The sequence below is a fragment of the Corella eumyota genome, chromosome 1 (genome assembly GCF_963082875.1).
Source record: "Corella eumyota chromosome 1, kaCorEumy4.1, whole genome shotgun sequence".
In the NCBI taxonomy this organism is placed as follows: Eukaryota; Metazoa; Chordata; class Ascidiacea; order Phlebobranchia; family Corellidae; genus Corella; species Corella eumyota.
This window is the reverse complement of record NC_137490.1, coordinates 19,984,763-20,005,416: the sequence shown is the minus strand read 5'-3', so window position 1 is coordinate 20,005,416 and position 20,654 is coordinate 19,984,763. Positions and strand designations below refer to the sequence as shown.

Sequence of the window (20,654 nt, the reverse complement as noted above, 5' to 3'; positions counted from 1 at the left end):
GGTTAAAATATTATTAAACGTAATCAATTTTGTTTACAATCTTAGTAAAAAAGGGATTTAATAAACGTGAAAATCTGAAAATACTGCTTTTTGACTGTATTGGTAACTAATTAACTGATTAAGGACTCAATTAGTACAAAAATATTTAATCATTTAATTGTTTTTTGTAGACAATTTATAATTGTTTATAAGTTTGCATTTAACAAATATGGCTGCAACAGATCAAGAAATTAAAGATGGATTTGAAGAGTTTGATATAATGATACCTGACACTGAATGTCTGGATAAATGTAAGTGTTCATATACATATATTTAAAAAAATGTCAACAACAAATTTCAAGTAAACTATTTTTTTTAAAGTGGTAACTATTGTTGGCATGTTTTCGTTTGATGCTGATTCAATTGTTAATGAATGGCTTGCTTTCCAAAGTCAAAACAAGCAATGTGAAATGAATTACGGAAATCTTGAACATTTGCAAAGGAAGGTAAATGCATTTAAATACATAAATATTATGGTGTAGTGGTCAGAACACTTGTCTTCACTATATGAGGTCCTGGATTTGATTCCTCTGCTTTTATGCAGTAGTGCCCTTCAGTAAGGCTCTTTAAACGGTATGAACTCCTGCTAAGTTAACTTTAATCAATTATAATTTATAATATTGCAAACTGCCGAAGGCAACTTGAGTCTGGGTTGGAGCAACTGGTGTTTTTGTTTAGGTTGTAAAAATGACCTTTTCACATCAAGGATGAATAAATTTTACTTAATAAGGTTAAATTGTCTCCATATTTCATTTGTGAAATAACTTTTATGAGTAATATATTTTTGGGAAAATCAGTATTTATAAAAATTTTATTTTTACAGCTAACAAATTCCCAATCAAAACAAGTAAAGAAACCTGAAATACCAAAACCTGGAATATATACTCATTCAAATATCGATCAATTCTTTGATAACGATAATAATGAAAATGATGTCCAAGACATGATGTCTTCTTATTGTAGCCCAGTTAATAAGGAAAAAATTAGAAAAATTCAGGTAATTATTAGACAACCTAACCATAATAATCTCAATACTGTAGTTAAAATATTGATAACCTTTATTCAATACCACAACCCATAATTTAAATTATGATTTATAATTTAAGATTAATCCTTCTCCTAAAACTCCACTTTCTACTAAGACAACAAATAATGAAATGATTTTTTCTCCAACTATGCCTTCACCTCATGGGTAAACACATTTAAGACAGAATAGAATAATTTGTAGCATATAATTCTACAAAAAAGGGGACTAATATTTAATTATAAACTTTTAATTTTTAAAAAAAATTTTTAGCGGTTTGTCGCAAAAATATTCTCTGAGGACGAATGGAGGCGAGGTTGTGGCTGAGTTGTGTCGTGGGGATTCTCCCAAGGAGAGCATTTGGATAAAGAACTCAACCAGCATGAACAACAATTTGGTTCAGTGTGGATATATTGCTAAACCTGACTCCCATAAATATATGTTCCAGAAAATTATTGAAGTTTCAGATGGCAAGTGTTTCTTATTAATAAATATTTATATTGTAGCATGTTTTTTTATTGCTCAAATAGGGTTAGATTCTAGAAGTTTAAAATTAAACCAATTTTAAACTTTTTGTAATGTTATTGTTTTACTGAAAATATTTTTTTTATGTAATTTTAGTTTTAAACGATGCTATAGAAAGTGCAGCAGACGAGATTCAAAAACAACATCCAACAGAAATTGAAAGTTTTGCTCCTTGTTCAGTCCCCAACCAAAGCCCCGTAGTTGTGGTGGGTAGAATAGCAAGTGAAAATGGGGTAAGGTTGACCCCTCATTTGGTTATATTGGAAGGAGACCGATTTCACTCTTTTGGAAGAACTGTTACTGTGGACTTGGAACATCTGGAGGAATATTCTTTATTTCCAGGACAGGTAGGTTATGTTTAACCCTATTAGGTAAAACTAATGAAACATTTTTTGTTGTGTTTAATTCCTTCTTAACCTATTTTTTATATTTATTTATCCTCGATGTGGAAAGGTCAACTTTAGGACCTAAATGAGTAACCTCAGTTATCCCCACCTAGTCTTGAGTTGCCTTTGGCAGTTTGGGATATTATTGACTATAGTTGCATGATTGTGCTTGTTATTAGCTTCTGATTAAATATGGGCTCAGCAGAAGTTTATACTATTTATAGTATACACCTAAAGCATTAAAGCAGTAGGTATCGAACCTAGGACCTTATGTAGTTAAGCAAAATGTTTTTAACCACTACAACACACCGCTGATGAAACTTAAAAATTGGTAAGCATATTTTTGATATTTCAATAAATTTTTCAAGTTATGCATTGATAAGAATAAAAAATAAATATATCACAATTTTTAGATTGTAGCTTTTCGTGGAACGAATCCAAGTGGAAAGAAGTTTATTGCAACTGAAGTTTTCACTCTACCTTGTTCAGAAGGACGCATAGAAGTTGGAAATAGCACATTTTTAAAAGAAAGTAAGATTTTTTTGGTTTGTTAGATAGGGGTAACATTTTATTGACTGATATTCGTTGTTTTGTATTCAGATGATGACAATCTAATGGTTATGACTGCTGTCGGACCTTTCACTACATCAGATTGTTTAAGTTATGAGCCCCTGCTTGATTTTATAAATATTGTGAAACGAAAAAAACCAGACATTACAATACTGGTATAAAATATTTTTATTCCCTCAAAAAGTTGTTTTAAATTTGACATTAACATTAAAGTTAGCTTGTTTAAAAAATTGGGTAAAATTTATAAAAATGTGTTGTATAGATTGGTCCTTTATTGGATTCACAACATGAAAACATCAAAAACTTTAATATTGAACAACCTGTTCAATCTCTTTCACAAACTTGGATTAAATCGATTAGATCAGCATTAGAAGGGTAAATTTAACAGTTTATAAATGACTAATATCTTAAACTATGTTTTTATTGAGTTAGAAAAGATACTGCTGCATTATTTAAAGGTGCTAGCAGCACATAAAAAAAACCTAGGCTACTTTGTTAAAGAAAAACATGACTATAAGCTCTTGAATTTCTGTGCTACAAAGTCCATCACACTAGATGCATATAAAATTACATGAAGTACACTAGGCTGAACAAAAATTTGTTTTTTATTCAGGTATACACATTTAGTTTTTGTTCCATCAAGCAGAGATATATTCCACCATCCAGTATATCCACAACCACCTTACAAACAAAATAACAACAGGGAAAGGGTAAAATATAAGTTAATCTCAAAAAAAAATTTTAACGTTTGTTTTTTTTTAATTAAAGTCATGCTGTTATTTAATAAATGGCTTCATTGTGGTCACCATATATATTTCCCTACTTTAAAGTAATAAGGTTACTCTTTAATATATATTAAACCCATATGTTTACGCTTAACATTTGCTTAGAGTGTCAGCTTCATGTCAGACCCTTGTTCATTTGATTTTGGTGGTGTTCGTTTTGGATTAACCTCAACTGATATTTTATTTCATCTTGGTGCTGAGGAAATATCCAGATCCAAACCTGGACAATCGATTGACCGCTTGTCAAGACTAACTAAACACATTTTAACACAACAGTGGTAAGTATAAAATGGGTGTATAAGTGATTTTTGAAGATGCTGTTGTGTATATCATTAGTGCTAACTGGCAATATATATTTTTTTTTTTTTTTTTTTTTTTTTTATATATCTTTATCCTCGATGTGGGAAAGTCGAATGCGCGACTTAAACATAGAGTAACATAAGTTACTCCGACCCAGTCGCAAGTTTCGTGTGGCAATTTGGGATATTATATAGATTATAATTGCCCGGTGATTATGCTGCTGATTAAGTGCTGGCTCAGCAGGAGTTCATACCGTTTATAGCGCCTTACTCAAGGGCGCTACAGCATGAGATCAGTGGGGATTGAACCCACGACCTCATGTGTGGTATAGTAAGAGTTCTTACCACTACACCACGCTGCATTGTAGTGGTTATAACATTAAACTTTACTAAAAGTGGTCATGGGCTTAAACTATTATAATGGTATCTCAAACTAAAAAAAGCCAACTCTGGGCTGCAGTGTCTAATGATGCTTCATGTTTTGGCTGTAAATTAGGCCTTACAAATCAAGAATAAATAAATATGCAAAACTCTAATTTTTTTATAATTCTAGTTATTATCCCCTATATCCGTCAAATGAAAGTCTAGCTGTTGATTGGATAAATGCTGAAAATGAAACTAGAATGCCTTCAGATAGAGTACCAGATATTTTAATTGTACCTTCAGATCTTAAGAGCTTTGCTAAAACAATTAATGGCCACCTATGTATTAACCCTGGAAGACTTGCTAAAGGCTTAAGTGGTGGAAGTTATACTCAGTTGCTAATTCAAAATTGTGGCAAAGACACAATGCATGCTGTAGCACAAATCGTTAAAATTTAATATAAATATGGTTCTAATAAAATTTACATATTCTTATTCCTACTGCTGTTTTTTCTTTTCGTTTTTAAGAAGAATCAATCTTTTAAATTTAAAACTTCTTTTATTGAAAAAAAAGTTTTAAAAATCAGATTTTTTATGAAATGACAACAACAAAGGGAAAATAATAGTTCAGTGTAAAAAGTAAAAACAGGAAATTCAAAATTTCATTTAAAATCGTCCAGTTTCTTTGGTGAAAATCAATCCTTAGGGTCGCCAATTCCATCAGCATTTATTGAAAACATGGCCTCTGCCTCAGGTAAGCAAGGAGAGTCATATATTTTACAAATCCTGGTATCTCCGCGTCCTTTTCTCAAGTATAAGCGAGTGGTTGAGGCATGTGCCATAATGTGGCCTCCAATTGGTTTCTTGGGATCAGAACAAAACATGGCACCTCCGTCAACTTGTGCCACAACTTGGTTAGTTATTATCACAGCTACTCCAAACTAGAAATGCAAAATTTGTACATTTTTAATTGGGTGTTTAAGTAGACTTGAATAAGTGTTTAAAATTGTATTTTGTAAATGATAAATTTGCAAATTGATAACAGAAAATTTAAAATAAAATGTGGTTAACTCTGACCTCATCAGCTAATCTTAGTAAAGTTCTGAGAAATCTTCCTAAATGCATTTGTCTTGCTGATAATTCCCCTCTTCCACTATAATCGGTTCTGTAGAGCGCTGTTGCACTGTCCACAATCAAAACTGCATACCTAACAAATGATATTTGTTTTGTATTAAATGGACATAACCTTAATTTAAGGCATGCCTAATAAAACAAAAGGGCCTCATACACTATAGGGTAAAAATTGTACCGACAGTGTGGTGTAGTGGTAAGAACACTTGTTACCCCACATGAAGTCATGGGTTCAATCCCAACTGCTTTCATGCTGTAGCGTTCTTAAGTAGGGTGCTATTAATGGTATAAACTCCTGCTGAGCCAGCACTTAATCAGCGGCATAATTATCGGGCAATTAAAATCTATAATATCCCAAACTGTAACAGGCAACTTGAGACTGAACCGGTGTAACAATTGTTACTCTATGTTTTCCACATCTAGGATAAAGATATATACAAAAAATATTCAAATTTGTAAGAAAAAACTTAAAAATCTTAGTATTTTGACCTTGTTTCTGACATCATTGCAGCTGCTTGCATTAAAAGTTGGGACTGGTGATCTGTGTTATAAGCTCTCGCATAAGCAACATTATCAAGCACATCTGCTCCATTTAAACCATATCTCTCTGCCACTGCAAGCAGTCTTTCGGGGCGGAATGTACCTTCTGTGTCAATGTACATACACTTACCCTCACCCCCTCCTTGTTCTATTGGTAACTAGAAAAATGTTGGTAATTTAACAGACAAATTTATATTGAAATCAGCATAACTGTAAAGACGCTTTTATGTTAAAATATTTTCCTTTTAACTCACCTGGCAAGTAACAGCTATAGTGTGACAAATTTGTGTTTTTCCTGTGCGAAATTCACCAAATATTTCAGTTATAGATCCAGTTTCTAGACCACCTAGGAAAAAAAATTTTGACATAAAAAATATTCTTTTTTACAATAAAAAGTAAAACTACCTTAAATCTCTATATTTACCCATTTTTTTAAAATTTAAAATAATAATAATATTGACCTTGTAGGAGTTTATCAAGTTCTTTAGATCCACTGGTAACTTGAATTATTTCTGATCTTCTCTGGTGGAATTCTGTTGCTGTTGTAAAACCCATTGGCACAAGTTTGGCAGATTCAATCTAAATAATATACCATTGTATTAAAACTCAATAACCCTTTTAAATCCCGTTTTTGTATTTCTTACAATTATTTTATCAGCCTTTGCTTCACTTATTCCTTTAACTGCCACCAATTCCTTTTTAGGTGCATAAGCAAGTGCTTCAACAGAGTGATATCCATGCTCTTGAAGTTTTCTTATATCACTTGCACTAATTCCACATTGCTAAAATCGAAATCATAAAAAACAGATAAAACAACATCAAAAATACATAATTTAAATTGCAAAAGTATTTATATACAGTACAAACCTCTAGTTTTAGAATGGGAAGTGGTCCAGCAATATCATCTTCTTCTGCTTCATTTATGATTTGCTCTTGTTGCATTTTGACAGTTTGATAATATATATTTTTTGCTAAACTTATCAGGTTTAAATATAAATAAAATTACGTGGCTTAAAACTTAAGCACGTCAGTTCTGTTTGTAAAAGTAAGTCAAATTAATGTCTTGTGGATTTTTATAGGTCAGTTTTAGTATGTAGAATTTTTGTTAGTTAAGATAATTGTAACCGCTATTTAAAGAAAAGTTAAAACGCTTATTTTTAAATATGTACCCACACTATTTTTTCCTTTAGTAAATCGTTAGTTAAAAATAAAAGCAACCAATAATAACTAAGATAACAACCCGCATATTTAATTTAAAAATATAAACAAATCCAAAAAAAGACAACAAATGTAAACAAATTTCGCGCGCTTTGATAAGGATCAGTAACTGAGCTGTTTTTTATTTATCCTCGATGTTACACAACATTTTTAGAAAAAGTTATCCTATTTAAAAGGTTTCTTTTTATATCCTATGTTTTTTATTTAAATCCTACAACTAATTTATCAAGCCCCACCCTTTAAAAGAAGTAAATCTATTTTGTTACAGATATTTTATTGATACAGAGCACAAATAAACAAAACAAATATTGTCAACATGCACCAATAAAAAATAAGTGAAGTAAAAAGGGAACATGTTTTTTAATAAATCTAAAATAAAAAATTGTTTGCAAAATTATATAAAACATGCATGTAGCTTTATAACAAATATGACATTACATGAATATTAAAATAATTAACTAAAAACTATTTTTAGTACAATTAACAAGCGTTACAGTCAACAGAATATAAATAACATAAGTTAAACTAAATATATCAAGTAACTGCCCAACTATAAATTATTTTTTTAACGAACTAGTTTTTTGATAACAGCAAAAAGATTAAGGAATAAATTATGTGGAACACTCGAAAATTTGTTGAAGGTCATTGCCTAAATTTTCATATTCAGAACTGAGATTAAATTCATCATTTAACTGTCTCCAATGTTTTATTGCTTTTTTAAAGAGCAACAATTTCTCTGCATCAGTAAACTGCCCCAATGCAACATAAACCTCTTGTTGTTGCTCTTCAGTAGAAGAAACGCCGCAATTGGAAATGATTTGATACCATCGATTTAGTTGATTTTTGGGGAATGTTGTCAATTCATTTTTAAATTGTGGTGTACCGTTAATTAACACAAGATCATTTAGTTTCATTAGTGTAATCAAATGAAGAATAGTAGTAAGCAACTGCTCTTGGAGTTTGTCTTTAAATTTGAACTCTCCCAAATCAGTAGCTTCTTTGTTACAGATTTTTAAAGACTTAATTAAGTTTACAAAAGTGTCACAAAATTTGGTTCCAAATGATTCATTGTTCACTGTACAGCATAAGGCAACTGAGGCTTTAATTCGAACCTTGTAATTTTTAGAGGACAACATAGACGTAGATAAAGCATTATAAACATCATCTGTCCATTCCTTTTCACCTATTGGTAAGTTGGTGTTGTTCAAATAATTCCCACAAGCAATACAAGCATTCCACCGAACTTTCATAAGTGAGTCTTTCAGCATTGCAGTTATTAGAACATCCTTTGCTTCTAGCATTGCCTCACGAAATTGTGGAATTGCTACATATGAAGCATCAAAAAATCGCAGTAGATTACCAAATACTCGCATTACGTTAAATCTTACTTTTTCTTTATTGTTGAAGGATTTCACAGCATTTTTAAGAAGATTAAGAAGTAAGGAGTTGCTAATTTGTGATCGAAATTTCAGATCTGCTTCAACATTAACCACTATTGCATCTGTTAGGTTACCAAAAGACCATGCTGCATTACATTGGACTGTGTTAACTGGATCATCCATTAATCTTAATACACATCCAGCAACATCTTCAACAAAACAAACATCTTTGCGTAGAAAAGGAAACATAATAAACACAGCTAGAGTTCGAATGGCAGCCGATCTAACAGAAAAATTATCATTACCAGTTAACCCCAAAAACAATGTCTGGCAATACAATTGTAAGTTATCAGATAGTTTTTGAAATACAGCAGGACCTATGGTAGAGAAGAAGTCACAAATATGGCTATGTGCTACAGAATCCTTCTCATTTTTAGTAACAGATTGAATTGGACCTGATAGAAGGTGGTTCCATAGTTTAAGACTTTTGTCAAATAGATCTGGTTCCAATTTTTGCTTTTTTAATAAACTTGAACCCAGTTCCTCCAGCAATTTAAAAGTGTGAAGCCTAAGAGCAGAATACTCATCTTGCATGGACAAACCCAACAGTTCACAAAGTTGATCAATGTAATTTTTAACGACAACAAAGTAAGTTTTAGATGCGGAAGTTATACACTGCAAAGCAGCTATCCTAAGTCTCACCGGAACATCATCGCTAACAGATGAAGAAGGGCATAATGAAATACAATCTTCAATTAGCCAGGACTTTTCATTAAATTTTACTGAGCTTGCAGTTAGCTCTTCTGTTAAGCAAGCTCGCCCTAGAGAAGCAGTGGGCAAGAATTCAGTGTCTGTAATATAGCATGCAACCTCCACAAGAGCAGGATCATTGCTTAATATACAAGAAAATATATTTAGAGCTGCAGTACGGCAGTCAATGTCCTTTATGCTTCGAAAAACCTGTCGAACAGTTGATATCATGTTGCTTACTAAACCAGGTTTAAGTTTGTTGTAAGGTGAGTTGGCAGCAAGAGAAGAAAGTGCCTTTAACAAATGGACTAAAACAATTGGTGAGCGTTCTCTCGCTACACTTGTTAGCAATGTTCTATGACATTCATGGAGTGAGCCAGCAAGCATTGCTGAGAAAGACACAAATGAAGCTGTTGCATCTGTTTCTTTGGTGGCTAAGGATAGGAATGTACGGCTACCATCTAGCATAGCACATATGACCAGCAAAGCAGCAACTCTGGGTTTAGGTGCGGGATCATGCACAATACAGGACAGAAGAGAAATGTTATTTGGTGATGAAGTGTCGGGTATAAACGAATTCCAATATCCAAACATGACACCCTTGTTTGTTTTTTTAACAGTTTCATATAAATTTTTCATGGATCTCTGGCGAATTTTAAGAGCAAACGAGTTCATTTTATTTCTTTGTCCACCTTCCGTGTCCGAGTATTCAGATTCGGAATTTGTCACATAATGTTTGTATCGTTTTATTGGTTTTCCAGTTGGGGCAGTATCTTCAGTATTTGCAGATTCTTGCTTGTTTACTAATTGTGAACTGCCCAATTTTTCATTTAAACTTAGTTGTGCTGTGCTTGCATTAATTTCAGCTAATTTGATTTGCTTTCTTCGACTTTTTTTCTTCTTTTTCTTATGGTTTTGGTGTGGAGTATCATCTGATTTTTGGTCCCCATTTTTTAGATCAGGTATTAGAAGGGGTTCTAAAACCTCGGGTAAATCGTGGACTTGAACATGCAGGCCAAACACTAAGTACTTTTTCAACACAGCTAACAGTGGGCCAATATCATGAATATGGATATTACTTGGACCTTCTAAAATATATTGAATGCCTTTTTGTGCTGAGAATATTAACTTGTAGTTGCTTACTTTTATCACATAGGGAGTGGCTTGTAAAGCATGAATAAAAATCTTTAAACAGTGGAGAAGATATTTATCTGAAATCATTTCCCTTGTTTCAGACATTAAACATAATCCAGATAAACATTGCAAACATAACTTTCGAATATTCATCGAACTGTATGTCGAAAAAATTAGATTTCGAATACTGTTAACATCATTGCTGTTAAAGCCAATTATCCATTCAATAAGTTCTGGTAAGATATATGCGCCGTTGCCATAGGTAACCGCAGATATTGACTCCAGGACATCATCAATAATTTCCATGTTTTGGTTTTTGTTTACCAAAGACATTGTTTGAAACCACAGTTTCTTTAACCCATGTAGAATTACGTTCACAGACATGCTACAAATAACGATTTCTTGCTTCGCAGCAACGTTTACAATTAGCTTACAAAACGCGGAAACGTCTTCTTCCTGTTGTGATATTTCTTGTAAAATATTTAGCAGATGCAAGATTAGATCCGTGCATGTCCATTTTGTGAGAAAATTCAACTTGTAATTATAATCCAGCGAGTTTAATTCTTTGATTAAGTTTCGGACGAGATCGTCATCTAATTGTTTTAGAGAAATGCTCAGCAATTTTAAATACAATCGTCTAAAGTTAGCGTTTTGAGAATCCATGTTTCAAATCTGTTTAAAAATTTAAAAATATTTCAAAACCAACCAAAGTACAAAAGTAAGTTAACACAAAAGAAACTCCCCTACGTCCATAAAAACAAATAAAAAGCACATGGCATTCTGTAATGTGATTAGCATGTTTCTGGATTTTCTATTCAAATAAACTGATGTGCCGGTACTTTTATTGTGGTTTATATTTTTCTTAATTGTTCAAATGTGCTTAAAGAATTAAAAAAAAAAAACAATTGGAATTTACCTTATTAGTAATATATTTAAATATTAACTATTAAAAATAGGATTAAACATGCAATTAAGATTAGTTAAAACAATTATTTTTCGACACAAACCCGGTAAAAAATGTACCGAGAAATCTGTGTTTCCAATAAACAAAAGAAAAAGATTTATTTAATTACTTTATAATATTATAAATTGTTTGTTGTATATAATTAATTTTAAATTTTTGTTTTTATTTGTGTTGAATTGTGATGTTTATAGATAGTTTACTAACGCAAATTGAGGATAAAGGTTGAAAATATAAAATTGGAAACATTAAAATACAATTTTTATCTACGCCCAACTTCATTTTATTCGCAACAGTTGTTTGTTGTTTACCTTCAAAGCCTACTAGAAAATTAAAATAAACAGTGGCAGAAAGTTAATTATTTAACTAATGCAAACAAAACGTAAAGTGTGAAAATAAGTTGTTTGTTAGGCTAAAAAACAGTGTTATATATATTTAAAGTCAGAAACCAACATAATATTTTACAAATTTTTTCAGTTTGTGTAATCTGTAAATTTTGTACGATTATTTGAAAATACAAAACTTGCATAAAAATTATTAGACTTTGACGGAAAGACTAACGTTTGTAAATAGACTTCTATTCTTTGTATATCATATTTTAATATATTATTCATGTTTTATAGGCTTGGTATAAATTTGAATAAATAAACTAATATGGTTATGATGGATAACAAAGAAGTAGATCTCAATGGATCTGGTGATACATACAACAATGTTGTGAGAATAAATTGTTTATTTCATCTTATATATATATTACGTTTGTTTAGCTTGCATATTGTAATATACAAGTTAAAGCTATGAACAAGAAGAAACCGGCAGCATGGTGTAGTGGTAAGAACACTTGCTACACCACCCTGAGGTCGTGGGTTTAATCCCCACTGCTTTCATGCTGTAGCGCCCTTGAGTAAGGCACTATAAACGGTATGAACTCCTGCTGAGCCAGCTCTTAATCAGCAGCAGAATTAACGGGCAATTATAATCTATATAATATCCCAAACTGCTAAAAGGCAACTCGAGAATGGATTGGAGTAACTGATGTTACTCTATTTTTAGGTCGAACATTCGACCTTCCCACATCGAGGATAAAGATATACATATATATACCAAAAAAAAGCTTAAGCTATGAACAAAATCTATGTACCTGTTTTATATAATTAGATCATGATTTTTGTTCAATATTTTATAATGCACAATAATACATTAAAAAAATTAATAACACTTACGTCGTGTTTAAAACTATGACATTTTTCAGTAAGCTACAAATACATTTTTAATATTGTTTCATTTAAAGTATATATATATTATTGTTATTTTTATAACTTCTAAATTTAGTTTTTTTATGTTTTTTCCAAGCTTCACCTTTATTTTAAATCTAATTATTTGAAATATTTTGTAGATTTCTGATGAGCTAAGAAATCTTCTTCTATCAGGTCATGTTGGTTTTGATAGTTTACCTGACCAGTTGGTTAACAAGGCAACCAATCAGGGATTTTGTTTCAATATCTTGTGCATCGGTGAAACCGGGATTGGAAAATCAACTTTGATGAACACTCTGTTTAACACAAACTTTGAAAGTAAAAATTCTGCATTTTGTCGATAAAATATATTATTTTTCTAATAAAATTATTAATTTGCGTCATATTTAAAATTTTAAAATATGAGCTCTTTACTCATTTTTAGTTTTTTTTTGTGTTTTTGTGCTACTGTAGTTTTAAATTGCTTTGTTCCATGCTCTACTTTTTGTTTACAAGTTGTTGCATTATTTTTCCTATTGTTTATAATTTCTAAGTTTTATTATTTTATTGTTTTTTCTAGATGAACCACAGCACCATAACATGCCTGGCGTAAAACTGAAGGCAAATACTTATGGTAAGTTTGTAATCTTTAAAATTTAACCATATTTTGCAATATGAATATTTTTGTACTATACTACATTGACTACTTTGTTATTATAGATTTAATTAGCAAATGGTAATATCTGAAAAATAGGGCTAGATTATAGTGTAGAATTCATGTATTAAAGTATACAACTTGACCTAATTAGCATAATTTATGCATTGTGTACATGGAATTAATTGAATATATTGATTATAGAACTACAGGAGAGTAACGTTCGATTAAAGTTGACAATAGTTGACAGTGTTGGGTTTGGGGATCAAATAAATAAGGATGATAGTTACAAACCAATTGTTGAGTACATCAACCAACAATTTGAGAACTACTTACAAGTATGTAAAGCACATATATATATCTAAATTACATGGGTTGCATATTAAAATTATATTGGTGTTATGTGTAGTGTATGATTTCCCAAAAATGTAGGATCATAAGTAATAAGATGTGGGAATCATAAAAATAACCAGATAAATATGTGTTATAACCTATCAATTTATATATAGTAATTAAAGAATTAAGGTATACATATTTTAAGATAAAGTGTATGACCCTATAAAAATATATTCAAATACCCTCGAAAATGTTCGTGAGGACTTTAACATAAAATATTGTTTATTTTTGACTTACAGGAGGAATTAAAAATATCTCGATCACTGTACAGTTACCATGACACCAGAGTTCATGCTTGTTTGTATTTTATTTCACCTACCGGCCATGGGTGAGTTGTGTTTATAAGAATTGACTTTTTTAAATGTTAACTTTTTCGAAAATGTTTCACTTTGCCCCTAAGGCATTATAAATAATATAAATTAGTATAATGTTATCGTTTTACAGTAATTATTGACACCTTTTGACCTATAATTTGCAGTAAAAATTTACAAATTGTTCTGTTATATTTAGACTTAAATCACTTGACTTACTGACAATGAAAAACCTGGACAATAAGGTTAATATTATTCCAGTAATTGCCAAAGCTGATATTGTTTCGAAAGGTGAACTTCCAAAGTTTAAACTAAAGGTAATGATTTTTAAACTTCACTTTAATTTAAGTGTAAGAAGGCAAACCAAACAGTCAAATAGTGTAACTTTTATTTGTCGTTTTTGCCCTTTCAATGGAATGTTAATTTATCAAAACTGTTGCCAATTATTTTCAAAGTTTTTTGAAGTTAATTAATGAACTGTGCATTTACATAGTGGTGATAATTAGAAAAATAAATAGTTTTTTGTTTGTGCAAACAAGCTATAAAATGTCATGAACCCAAGTTTGCCATTGTGTTAAGATTTGTGATGGTTAAGGCTTATTGTATTATTACCCACATTCTTTAATAGGACATGGTTAAAATTACTGATCATTTTTTATGACTGTCCAAAATTTTTTTTTATTATTAAAATTAAATTATTTTTTCCAGATAATGAACGAACTTGTAGGCAATGGTGTTCAAATTTATCAATTTCCAACCGATGACGAAACAGTTGCTGAAGTGAATGCTTCAATGAATGTAAACAAGTTTAAAATTTAATCTAAAACCAACGTTTGTGTATGACTCATATCAAAAACATGCTTATTCTATTACATCATAGTATGTATATTGGAAGTATATACATAATATAATAAACATATTAATTATAAATGTATTATGTAGAGCCAAATTTTCCTATTAATATGGTGGATATGTTTGATAAATATTTGTGCCAAATTTTGTCTTTTTGGATTTTTGCTAATTAAATTGATATTTGTTTAATAGTTTTGCTGACATGATTTCCCATATTAGTATGTTGTATTGGCAATAAGATATAACTAATAAGGAAGGGCATTACTATAATGTTGTTTTGACTTGTTATAATATTATAATCTTTAAACAACTTTGTCAAAAAAGGTCATCATTTTTATGGCAATCTTAAACAACAGGAAGTCTTAATCAATCAATTTTTAATCGACAATAAAGTGATTAAGATGAATCAAAAACTAAAACCAATAACTTGAAAAAAATTAATAAAAATTTTTTTTTTAATAATTTTATTTTTTTGTTTTTTTAGAGCCACCTCCCATTTGCAGTAGTGGGCTCAACTGAGGAAATTAAACTTGGAAATAAGATGGTGAAAGCAAGACAATATCCATGGGGAACTGTGCAAGGTAAAAACTCATCAAGAAGTCAAAAAAAACAAACAATAATAATTATAAAAATAATCAAACAATAAATTGTTCATACGGCATTTTAATTGTTGTAATTTGCTCAACTTATATTTGTCTGCGATAATATACTCGTAATACACCCCCGACTGAAAAATAATTTGCCTGCACACCACAAACAGCAGTTTTATTTAATTTGTAGGCCTATAAATTGGACATACATTACATATATATATATATATATATGTGTGTAGATAGTCCATCAGGTTCCTCTATATATAGGTGTTTAATGTCAGGGTTAAATCAAGTTATTTTTTGTCTAAAAAAACATATTTTTAAAACTCATTTTGTTTTTAGTTGAAAATGAGAACCACTGTGACTTCGTGAAGTTACGGGATATGTTAGTAAGAGTAAACATGGAGGATTTGAGGGAGAAAACTCACACCAAACATTACGAGCTTTACAGAAAATCAAAACTAACGGATATGGGATTTATTGACGACTCTTCAAACAAAAATTTCAGGTTTTAATTTTTTTTTTTTTTTATTAATACTTTTTTTGGCGAAAAATTTAACTTTTCATTTTTTTAGCTTACAAGAAGTTTATGAATCAAAGAGAAATGAACATTTGAATGAGCTACAAAGGAAAGAAGATGAAATGAGACAAATGTTTGTACTGAGAGTTAAAGATAAGGAAGGAGAATTAAAGAAGTCAGAAAAAGAGGTAAAAATTAAAAGAAATTTTTATTAAAACTTTTATTTTTTAATAAAAAATTATTTTTTAAAAAAAATTTTGATAAAAAAAAAAAAATTTTAATTTCGATAAAATTTTTTTAACATTCATTTTAGCTTCATGACAAGTTCGATAAGTTAAAGAAGATGCACATGGAGGAGAAAAAGAAGCTGGAGGACAAAAAGAAAGCTCTTCAGGATGATATCAACAACTTTGAGAAAAGAAAAGTACATTTTTAAAATTTTTTTTTTAAAAATTAAAAAAAATATATATTTAAAAATTAAAAAAAAAAAAATTTTTTTAGGCTGAGCAGCAAATAAATGCAGCGGGAGGAGGTCAGGGTCACACAAAAGCATCAAAAAAGAAATAAAAAAAAATTAACTCAAGCTCACAGTCTTCCATACTTGCAGTTTGTATTGTTCTTTCAATCTGTAAATTTAAAACAAATCTAAAAAATTTTTAACCTTAAGTATTTACCTATAGTAAGATATATTGAGCCTTAGATTCAGAAAATTTAAATTGACAATAACGTTATATATTTTTTTCTAATATTTTTTAAAATATGTTGAATTTAAACTGATTACCAAACTGCCATATTATTATTCTCTGACTTTTAAAGTTTATGCCAAAAACTTTTGGACTAAAATTCAAATTTTTTTAATGCGCGCAGTCAAAATTTTTAACATATTTACTAAGCTGTTACTGCCTTTAAAAATACCTTAAAAAAAATATAGAAAACAGCATGGTGATCGTTTTATAAAATTAAACAATATTCTGATATATCCACTGATAAATAAAGGATAATTTTTGGGCAAAAAATTTTCAGCGTTATATATACATTTTATATACAAATATCTAATAATAATTCCTAATAGGCCAAGTGTATTTGATATTGAAGCATTTATATTGTATGTCGCCCTATTATGTACATAGCATGTTTTTATATTTTCAAGAATGTTAAAGTTATGAAAACTCATTATTTTTTGTTTTAAAAATGTCGAAAAATATTGAAAATTTTTGATAAAAGTACTGAAAATTTGTACTGCTTCAAAACTATGTAATTTATGACATCTTTAAAAGCATTTTCTTGCCTAAAATTTAAACAGTTTTGGGAAAATCAATATGCCATTAATGTTTTACAAAGTATTACAATTTTTAAGGTCTAATGTTATTAAGTTTTTTGTATTTTGTATCACAGAACTGATTTTTTTTTGTTGTTTGCGTTTTTGCTGCCTTGTGTTTTTTTTTTTGAAATGGCAATATTTTTCATACGCTAGATGTCACTAAAGCGCAATTCTTCAATAATTACTTTTCGGATTAGGAATATCATAGTGCAAAAAATTTAAAATCTTCGACTCTAGCAATTCATCAAAATCCATTTTATTTCTAAAACTTGGTAAAAAATTATATTTATTTAGCCTAACTTGTACCTCAAAATAACCAAAAAAATTTTTTTTTTTTTTACTAAAAATTCTGATTTTAATATGATTTGTATTATTCCGCAATTAAGAAAAAATTAATATTAACGCTGGCATAATATGTATTATACTTCTCTATATTAACCCATTTAATATGTGTAACATTTTTACACTTAAAATAAACCATTCTTACATATTTGTGTTTACTTAGTTAGAAATGGTATAATTTATAGCGACAAAATGGTATTAAAATTCAAGCAAAATAATGTAAACAAATGTAATTAATTACAAAAATTTTTTGGGATTAAAATAATTTTAACAACTTTCAGTTTTGATTAATTAAGTTTTTTTTGACGTATTTTAAGAAGAAAAACTAAGGTTTATTGTTAATTAGGCGTCTACGTTGTTACGTCATAATTGTAATTACCTCGTGATTAAGAAACATATTTTTTTCTATAAATATTACAACTTATAAATGCGTTTTTTAAATGCTAAAATAAAACGGCAATTTTTTTAAGTTTTTTTTTAAATGTTATTTTGTCTTAAATAATTGGTTAATGCTTTGCCATTTTAATCGTATGTAATTCGTAAAAAGGTAAGAAATTATCTTATATTTTAGGCTTTAATATAATATATAGACGTAAAAAAATCATAATTATAATATTATTAGTTGTATATTTACTTCGATCTAGGTTATAAACCGCTAATTTTTTTCCATATTATACATATTTTTCTTTTAAATGTTAATTACTTAATATATGTGTAATTTTTTTATAAATAGTTTTTATTTTTTATTGCCCTTTTAAAATTGGATTTAACAAAGCCCTTTGCGATATTTAATAAGTGTTGTTTGTTAAAGTTTAACCTTTGATGTGCGCCGACTTTAAATCTTTTGTTTTACCTGTTGCTACCCTCGCTGTTATTTCGCAGTAAATCAAAAACTTTGACTTAATCTTAACTTAGCGATGTACACATACTAGTTTAAAATTTAATATTTGCGAAACATAAATTAAAAGTTTAGTAATTGGTAATCGTATAATGTTCTTCTGTTGACCAATACTTAAATGGACATAGATATAAGAGATAAGTCTTATATAGGTTAATAAGTTTGTGGGGTAGAGTTTTAAGTTGTAGAAAATTTGGGCGTTTTGAAACGTTTAGAGCTTTCAAAATTACTATATTCAAAATTAGATTTACTTGTTTAATTGCCTTTTTATTGGATGTATCAACACCCTTTTTAAAGTTACTGGTCGATTTAACTGAAAAACCTACGCAACTTAACCGTCGCTGGATTTTTTTTTATTGAAATAAACAAACAAATAAAGCCGAGTATTGTAAGGTTAGTTCGTTGGGGCCAAATTGTCGTTGGATTACTTTGTATTGGGTTAAGTTTACCAGGGTTGAATTTCACAGAGTTGAGTGGTTTCTTGTGTTGTCATTGGCTTGGGTTGTCTTTGATTTAAGTTGCCAAAAATTAAGTTGTTCAGGATTGAAAGTTGAGTTAATTGTCTTCTGAGCTGTCATTAAGTTAAACTGTCCAAACCTTTCGACTTCAAACGGTTTTCGTTTTACGTTAAAGTGTATAGAATATGTAAACAAATACATTTTAATACTAACTCTTAAATAAGATAACATAGAATCTGCAACAAAATATAAAAATTAATCAAGTAAAAAAAGCTATGGAATCACAATCACCGGCATCCCCATTATCCAAACTTCCACTTTTCATGGAACTAAGAGATTTTGGTGATTGGGAAGATCTTAAAACCTCCGCGATTGCATCCCGGGGATTTGCTGGATCTTCTCCGAGGTACCTCCGGAAGCACTGTGTCGTGGAGGAGCAAGGAGAGGACGTATTTGAGGAAGAAGATGATTTAATGAGTATTTTAAATATGGAGAGGCTGAAGAAAAGAAGATCTTCCATGATGGAGATATCCAGTTTTAAAATGAGGTTGGAAAAAAGTTTAAATTTTAAATAAGGCTTTAGTTTTTTTTATAACAGACAGAAGACGTCAATCAATGTCAATTTAAGACGTCAGTGTAATAAAAATACGAAAACTGGTAAAATTATAAAGAAAATAATATTTCCTACAATCAGGTTTTATTTACCAATAAATATTGAGAAATAAATATTTTAGTTAAAATGCTTACGTAATAAATGACGTCAAATTGTGCTGACGTCATGCGAAAACTTCTAATTTAATGACCCGTAATATTTGCTCTGTGAATTTCACGAGCGAAATTAATAAACATTAACGCCATAAATTGTGTTTAATGTTTTGTTAAACTACTATCAATAAAGTATAAACGTTGTTTTTGTGCATGTATTATGTATGTGACTGGATTAAGCGTTATTTATTTTCATATTTAAATGCTTTATCGTAGATATTTGACACCGTTAGATCAATATTTGTGAGACCATGCAAATACGGCTATTCGATGACCAAACGATTTGTTTTTTATTTTAAATATTATCAATTTCAGAAAATAAATATTTTATTTAAATTATGCAGATAAATTAAACTCAGAATACAAAAAATAAGAAAAATAACTGAAGTTTTTAATTATTTAATTTTTATTAAAATTTAAAGGCCGCGTAGCCTTTCACATAGTTTGTATAACACATAGTTATATTACCCATGTAATAATACAATTTTTGTCAGGATATATTTTACGAGGGTTATAATAGTTTACTAAACCAACATTTTGTAAATTTGGATTGCGTAAATGTTAAAACAATTGTGTTAAATGTTTCGAAAAATTTTCCTTTTTTCTTTTCCGGTAAGGCCGTAATGGGTTTAGTAATTTGGTTATTTTTTATTTAATTTAGTAAAGCAATTATTTTATTACTAGGTTGAGATAAATTCTGAGATTTTGTTCCAGACAGAAATGCCTTTTAATACAGATTTGATGTAAAAGTTATTCTAAAAACTGGTTAAAACATTACTAAGACTGTATAACAGAATTATTAAAATAATTAGTACGCTATAATAGCTTGAAGATGAACTAAATTTAAATTTATTGAAAATTTAAATAAAATAGGTAAAAATATATACAGGTGATAGGTTACTTTTAAAACTTGTTTTTGGGGACGTTACCCTTAAAAATCAGGCTCGTAAAATGGTGTTAAAATAATGATAGATTGATCGAAAATTAGGGATTTTGATCCACGAGCCGAAACGGATTACCACAATGTGGGTGATCTAAAAAACAAAACAATTCAAAATATAACAAATATGTTTTTGCCCAATATGAACTTTAAATGTATGCCTATAAAAAAAGGCTAGTTAGAATAGTTAAGTCTAGTTAAAAGTGTTCTACAAAATGTAATAAACTGCAAAAAGTAATAGTTTTCTGTGGTATATTAAAACGAT

The 20,654-nt window shown here is 29.5% G+C and overlaps 4 protein-coding genes across 4 annotated transcripts; 2 read left to right on the top strand and 2 right to left on the bottom strand.

Annotated features, from left to right (window-relative positions):
- Positions 1-181: 181 nt before the first annotated feature.
- LOC145756749 (DNA polymerase alpha subunit B-like) lies at positions 182-4,449 on the top strand. Its single transcript, XM_082572391.1, has 12 exons — positions 182-290; positions 361-485; positions 863-1,036; positions 1,146-1,231; positions 1,337-1,533; positions 1,685-1,935; positions 2,388-2,505; positions 2,575-2,699; positions 2,807-2,919; positions 3,158-3,254; positions 3,435-3,607; positions 4,182-4,449. Exons 1-12 carry the CDS (start codon positions 209-211, stop codon positions 4,447-4,449), a joined length of 1,809 nt encoding a protein of 602 aa, XP_082428517.1. The 5' UTR covers positions 182-208.
- A 176-nt stretch (positions 4,450-4,625) lies between these two features.
- On the bottom strand, positions 4,626-6,689 carry LOC145745921 (DNA repair protein RAD51 homolog 1-like). Its single transcript, XM_082564105.1, has 7 exons — positions 6,529-6,689; positions 6,306-6,443; positions 6,123-6,240; positions 5,916-6,007; positions 5,611-5,819; positions 5,068-5,197; positions 4,626-4,931 (listed from the first exon to the last, which is right to left on the bottom strand). Exons 1-7 carry the CDS (start codon positions 6,601-6,603, stop codon positions 4,686-4,688), a joined length of 1,008 nt encoding a protein of 335 aa, XP_082420231.1. The 5' UTR covers positions 6,604-6,689; the 3' UTR covers positions 4,626-4,685.
- Positions 6,690-7,195: 506 nt separating this feature from the next.
- On the bottom strand, positions 7,196-10,805 carry LOC145763602 (HEAT repeat-containing protein 6-like). The gene has a single exon (XM_082575087.1). It carries the CDS (start codon positions 10,803-10,805, stop codon positions 7,491-7,493), a length of 3,315 nt encoding a protein of 1,104 aa, XP_082431213.1. The 3' UTR covers positions 7,196-7,490.
- Positions 10,806-11,724: 919 nt separating this feature from the next.
- Positions 11,725-17,464, top strand: LOC145763603 (septin-11-like). The gene is made up of 12 exons (XM_082575088.1): positions 11,725-11,820; positions 12,500-12,677; positions 12,919-12,972; positions 13,198-13,331; positions 13,629-13,717; positions 13,900-14,017; positions 14,409-14,498; positions 15,037-15,133; positions 15,488-15,653; positions 15,721-15,853; positions 15,979-16,089; positions 16,167-17,464. The coding sequence occupies exons 1-12, from the start codon at positions 11,758-11,760 to the stop codon at positions 16,230-16,232; spliced, it is 1,299 nt and encodes a 432-aa protein (XP_082431214.1). The 5' UTR covers positions 11,725-11,757; the 3' UTR covers positions 16,233-17,464.
- Positions 17,465-20,654: the final 3,190 nt, after the last annotated feature.

Excerpts from the sequence above, each read along its gene's own strand:
- LOC145756749 (XM_082572391.1), top strand. The coding sequence starts at position 209 with ATGGCTGCAACAGATCAAGAAATTAAAGATGGATTTGAAGAGTTTGAT. Across the intron at positions 291-360 it reads CACTGAATGTCTGGATAAAT|TGGTAACTATTGTTGGCATG; the intron begins GTAAGTGTTCAT and ends TTTTTTTTAAAG. Across the intron at positions 2,700-2,806 it reads AACCAGACATTACAATACTG|ATTGGTCCTTTATTGGATTC; the intron begins GTATAAAATATT and ends TGTGTTGTATAG.
- LOC145745921 (XM_082564105.1), bottom strand. The coding sequence starts at position 6,603 with ATGCAACAAGAGCAAATCATAAATGAAGCAGAAGAAGATGATATTGCT. Across the intron at positions 6,444-6,528 it reads TTCCCATTCTAAAACTAGAG|CAATGTGGAATTAGTGCAAG; the intron begins GTTTGTACTGTA and ends TTTCGATTTTAG. Across the intron at positions 5,820-5,915 it reads CTATAGCTGTTACTTGCCAG|TTACCAATAGAACAAGGAGG; the intron begins GTGAGTTAAAAG and ends ACATTTTTCTAG.
- LOC145763602 (XM_082575087.1), bottom strand. The coding sequence starts at position 10,805 with ATGGATTCTCAAAACGCTAACTTTAGACGATTGTATTTAAAATTGCTG.
- LOC145763603 (XM_082575088.1), top strand. The coding sequence starts at position 11,758 with ATGGTTATGATGGATAACAAAGAAGTAGATCTCAATGGATCTGGTGAT. Across the intron at positions 12,973-13,197 it reads ACTGAAGGCAAATACTTATG|AACTACAGGAGAGTAACGTT; the intron begins GTAAGTTTGTAA and ends TATTGATTATAG. Across the intron at positions 13,332-13,628 it reads AATTTGAGAACTACTTACAA|GAGGAATTAAAAATATCTCG; the intron begins GTATGTAAAGCA and ends TTTGACTTACAG.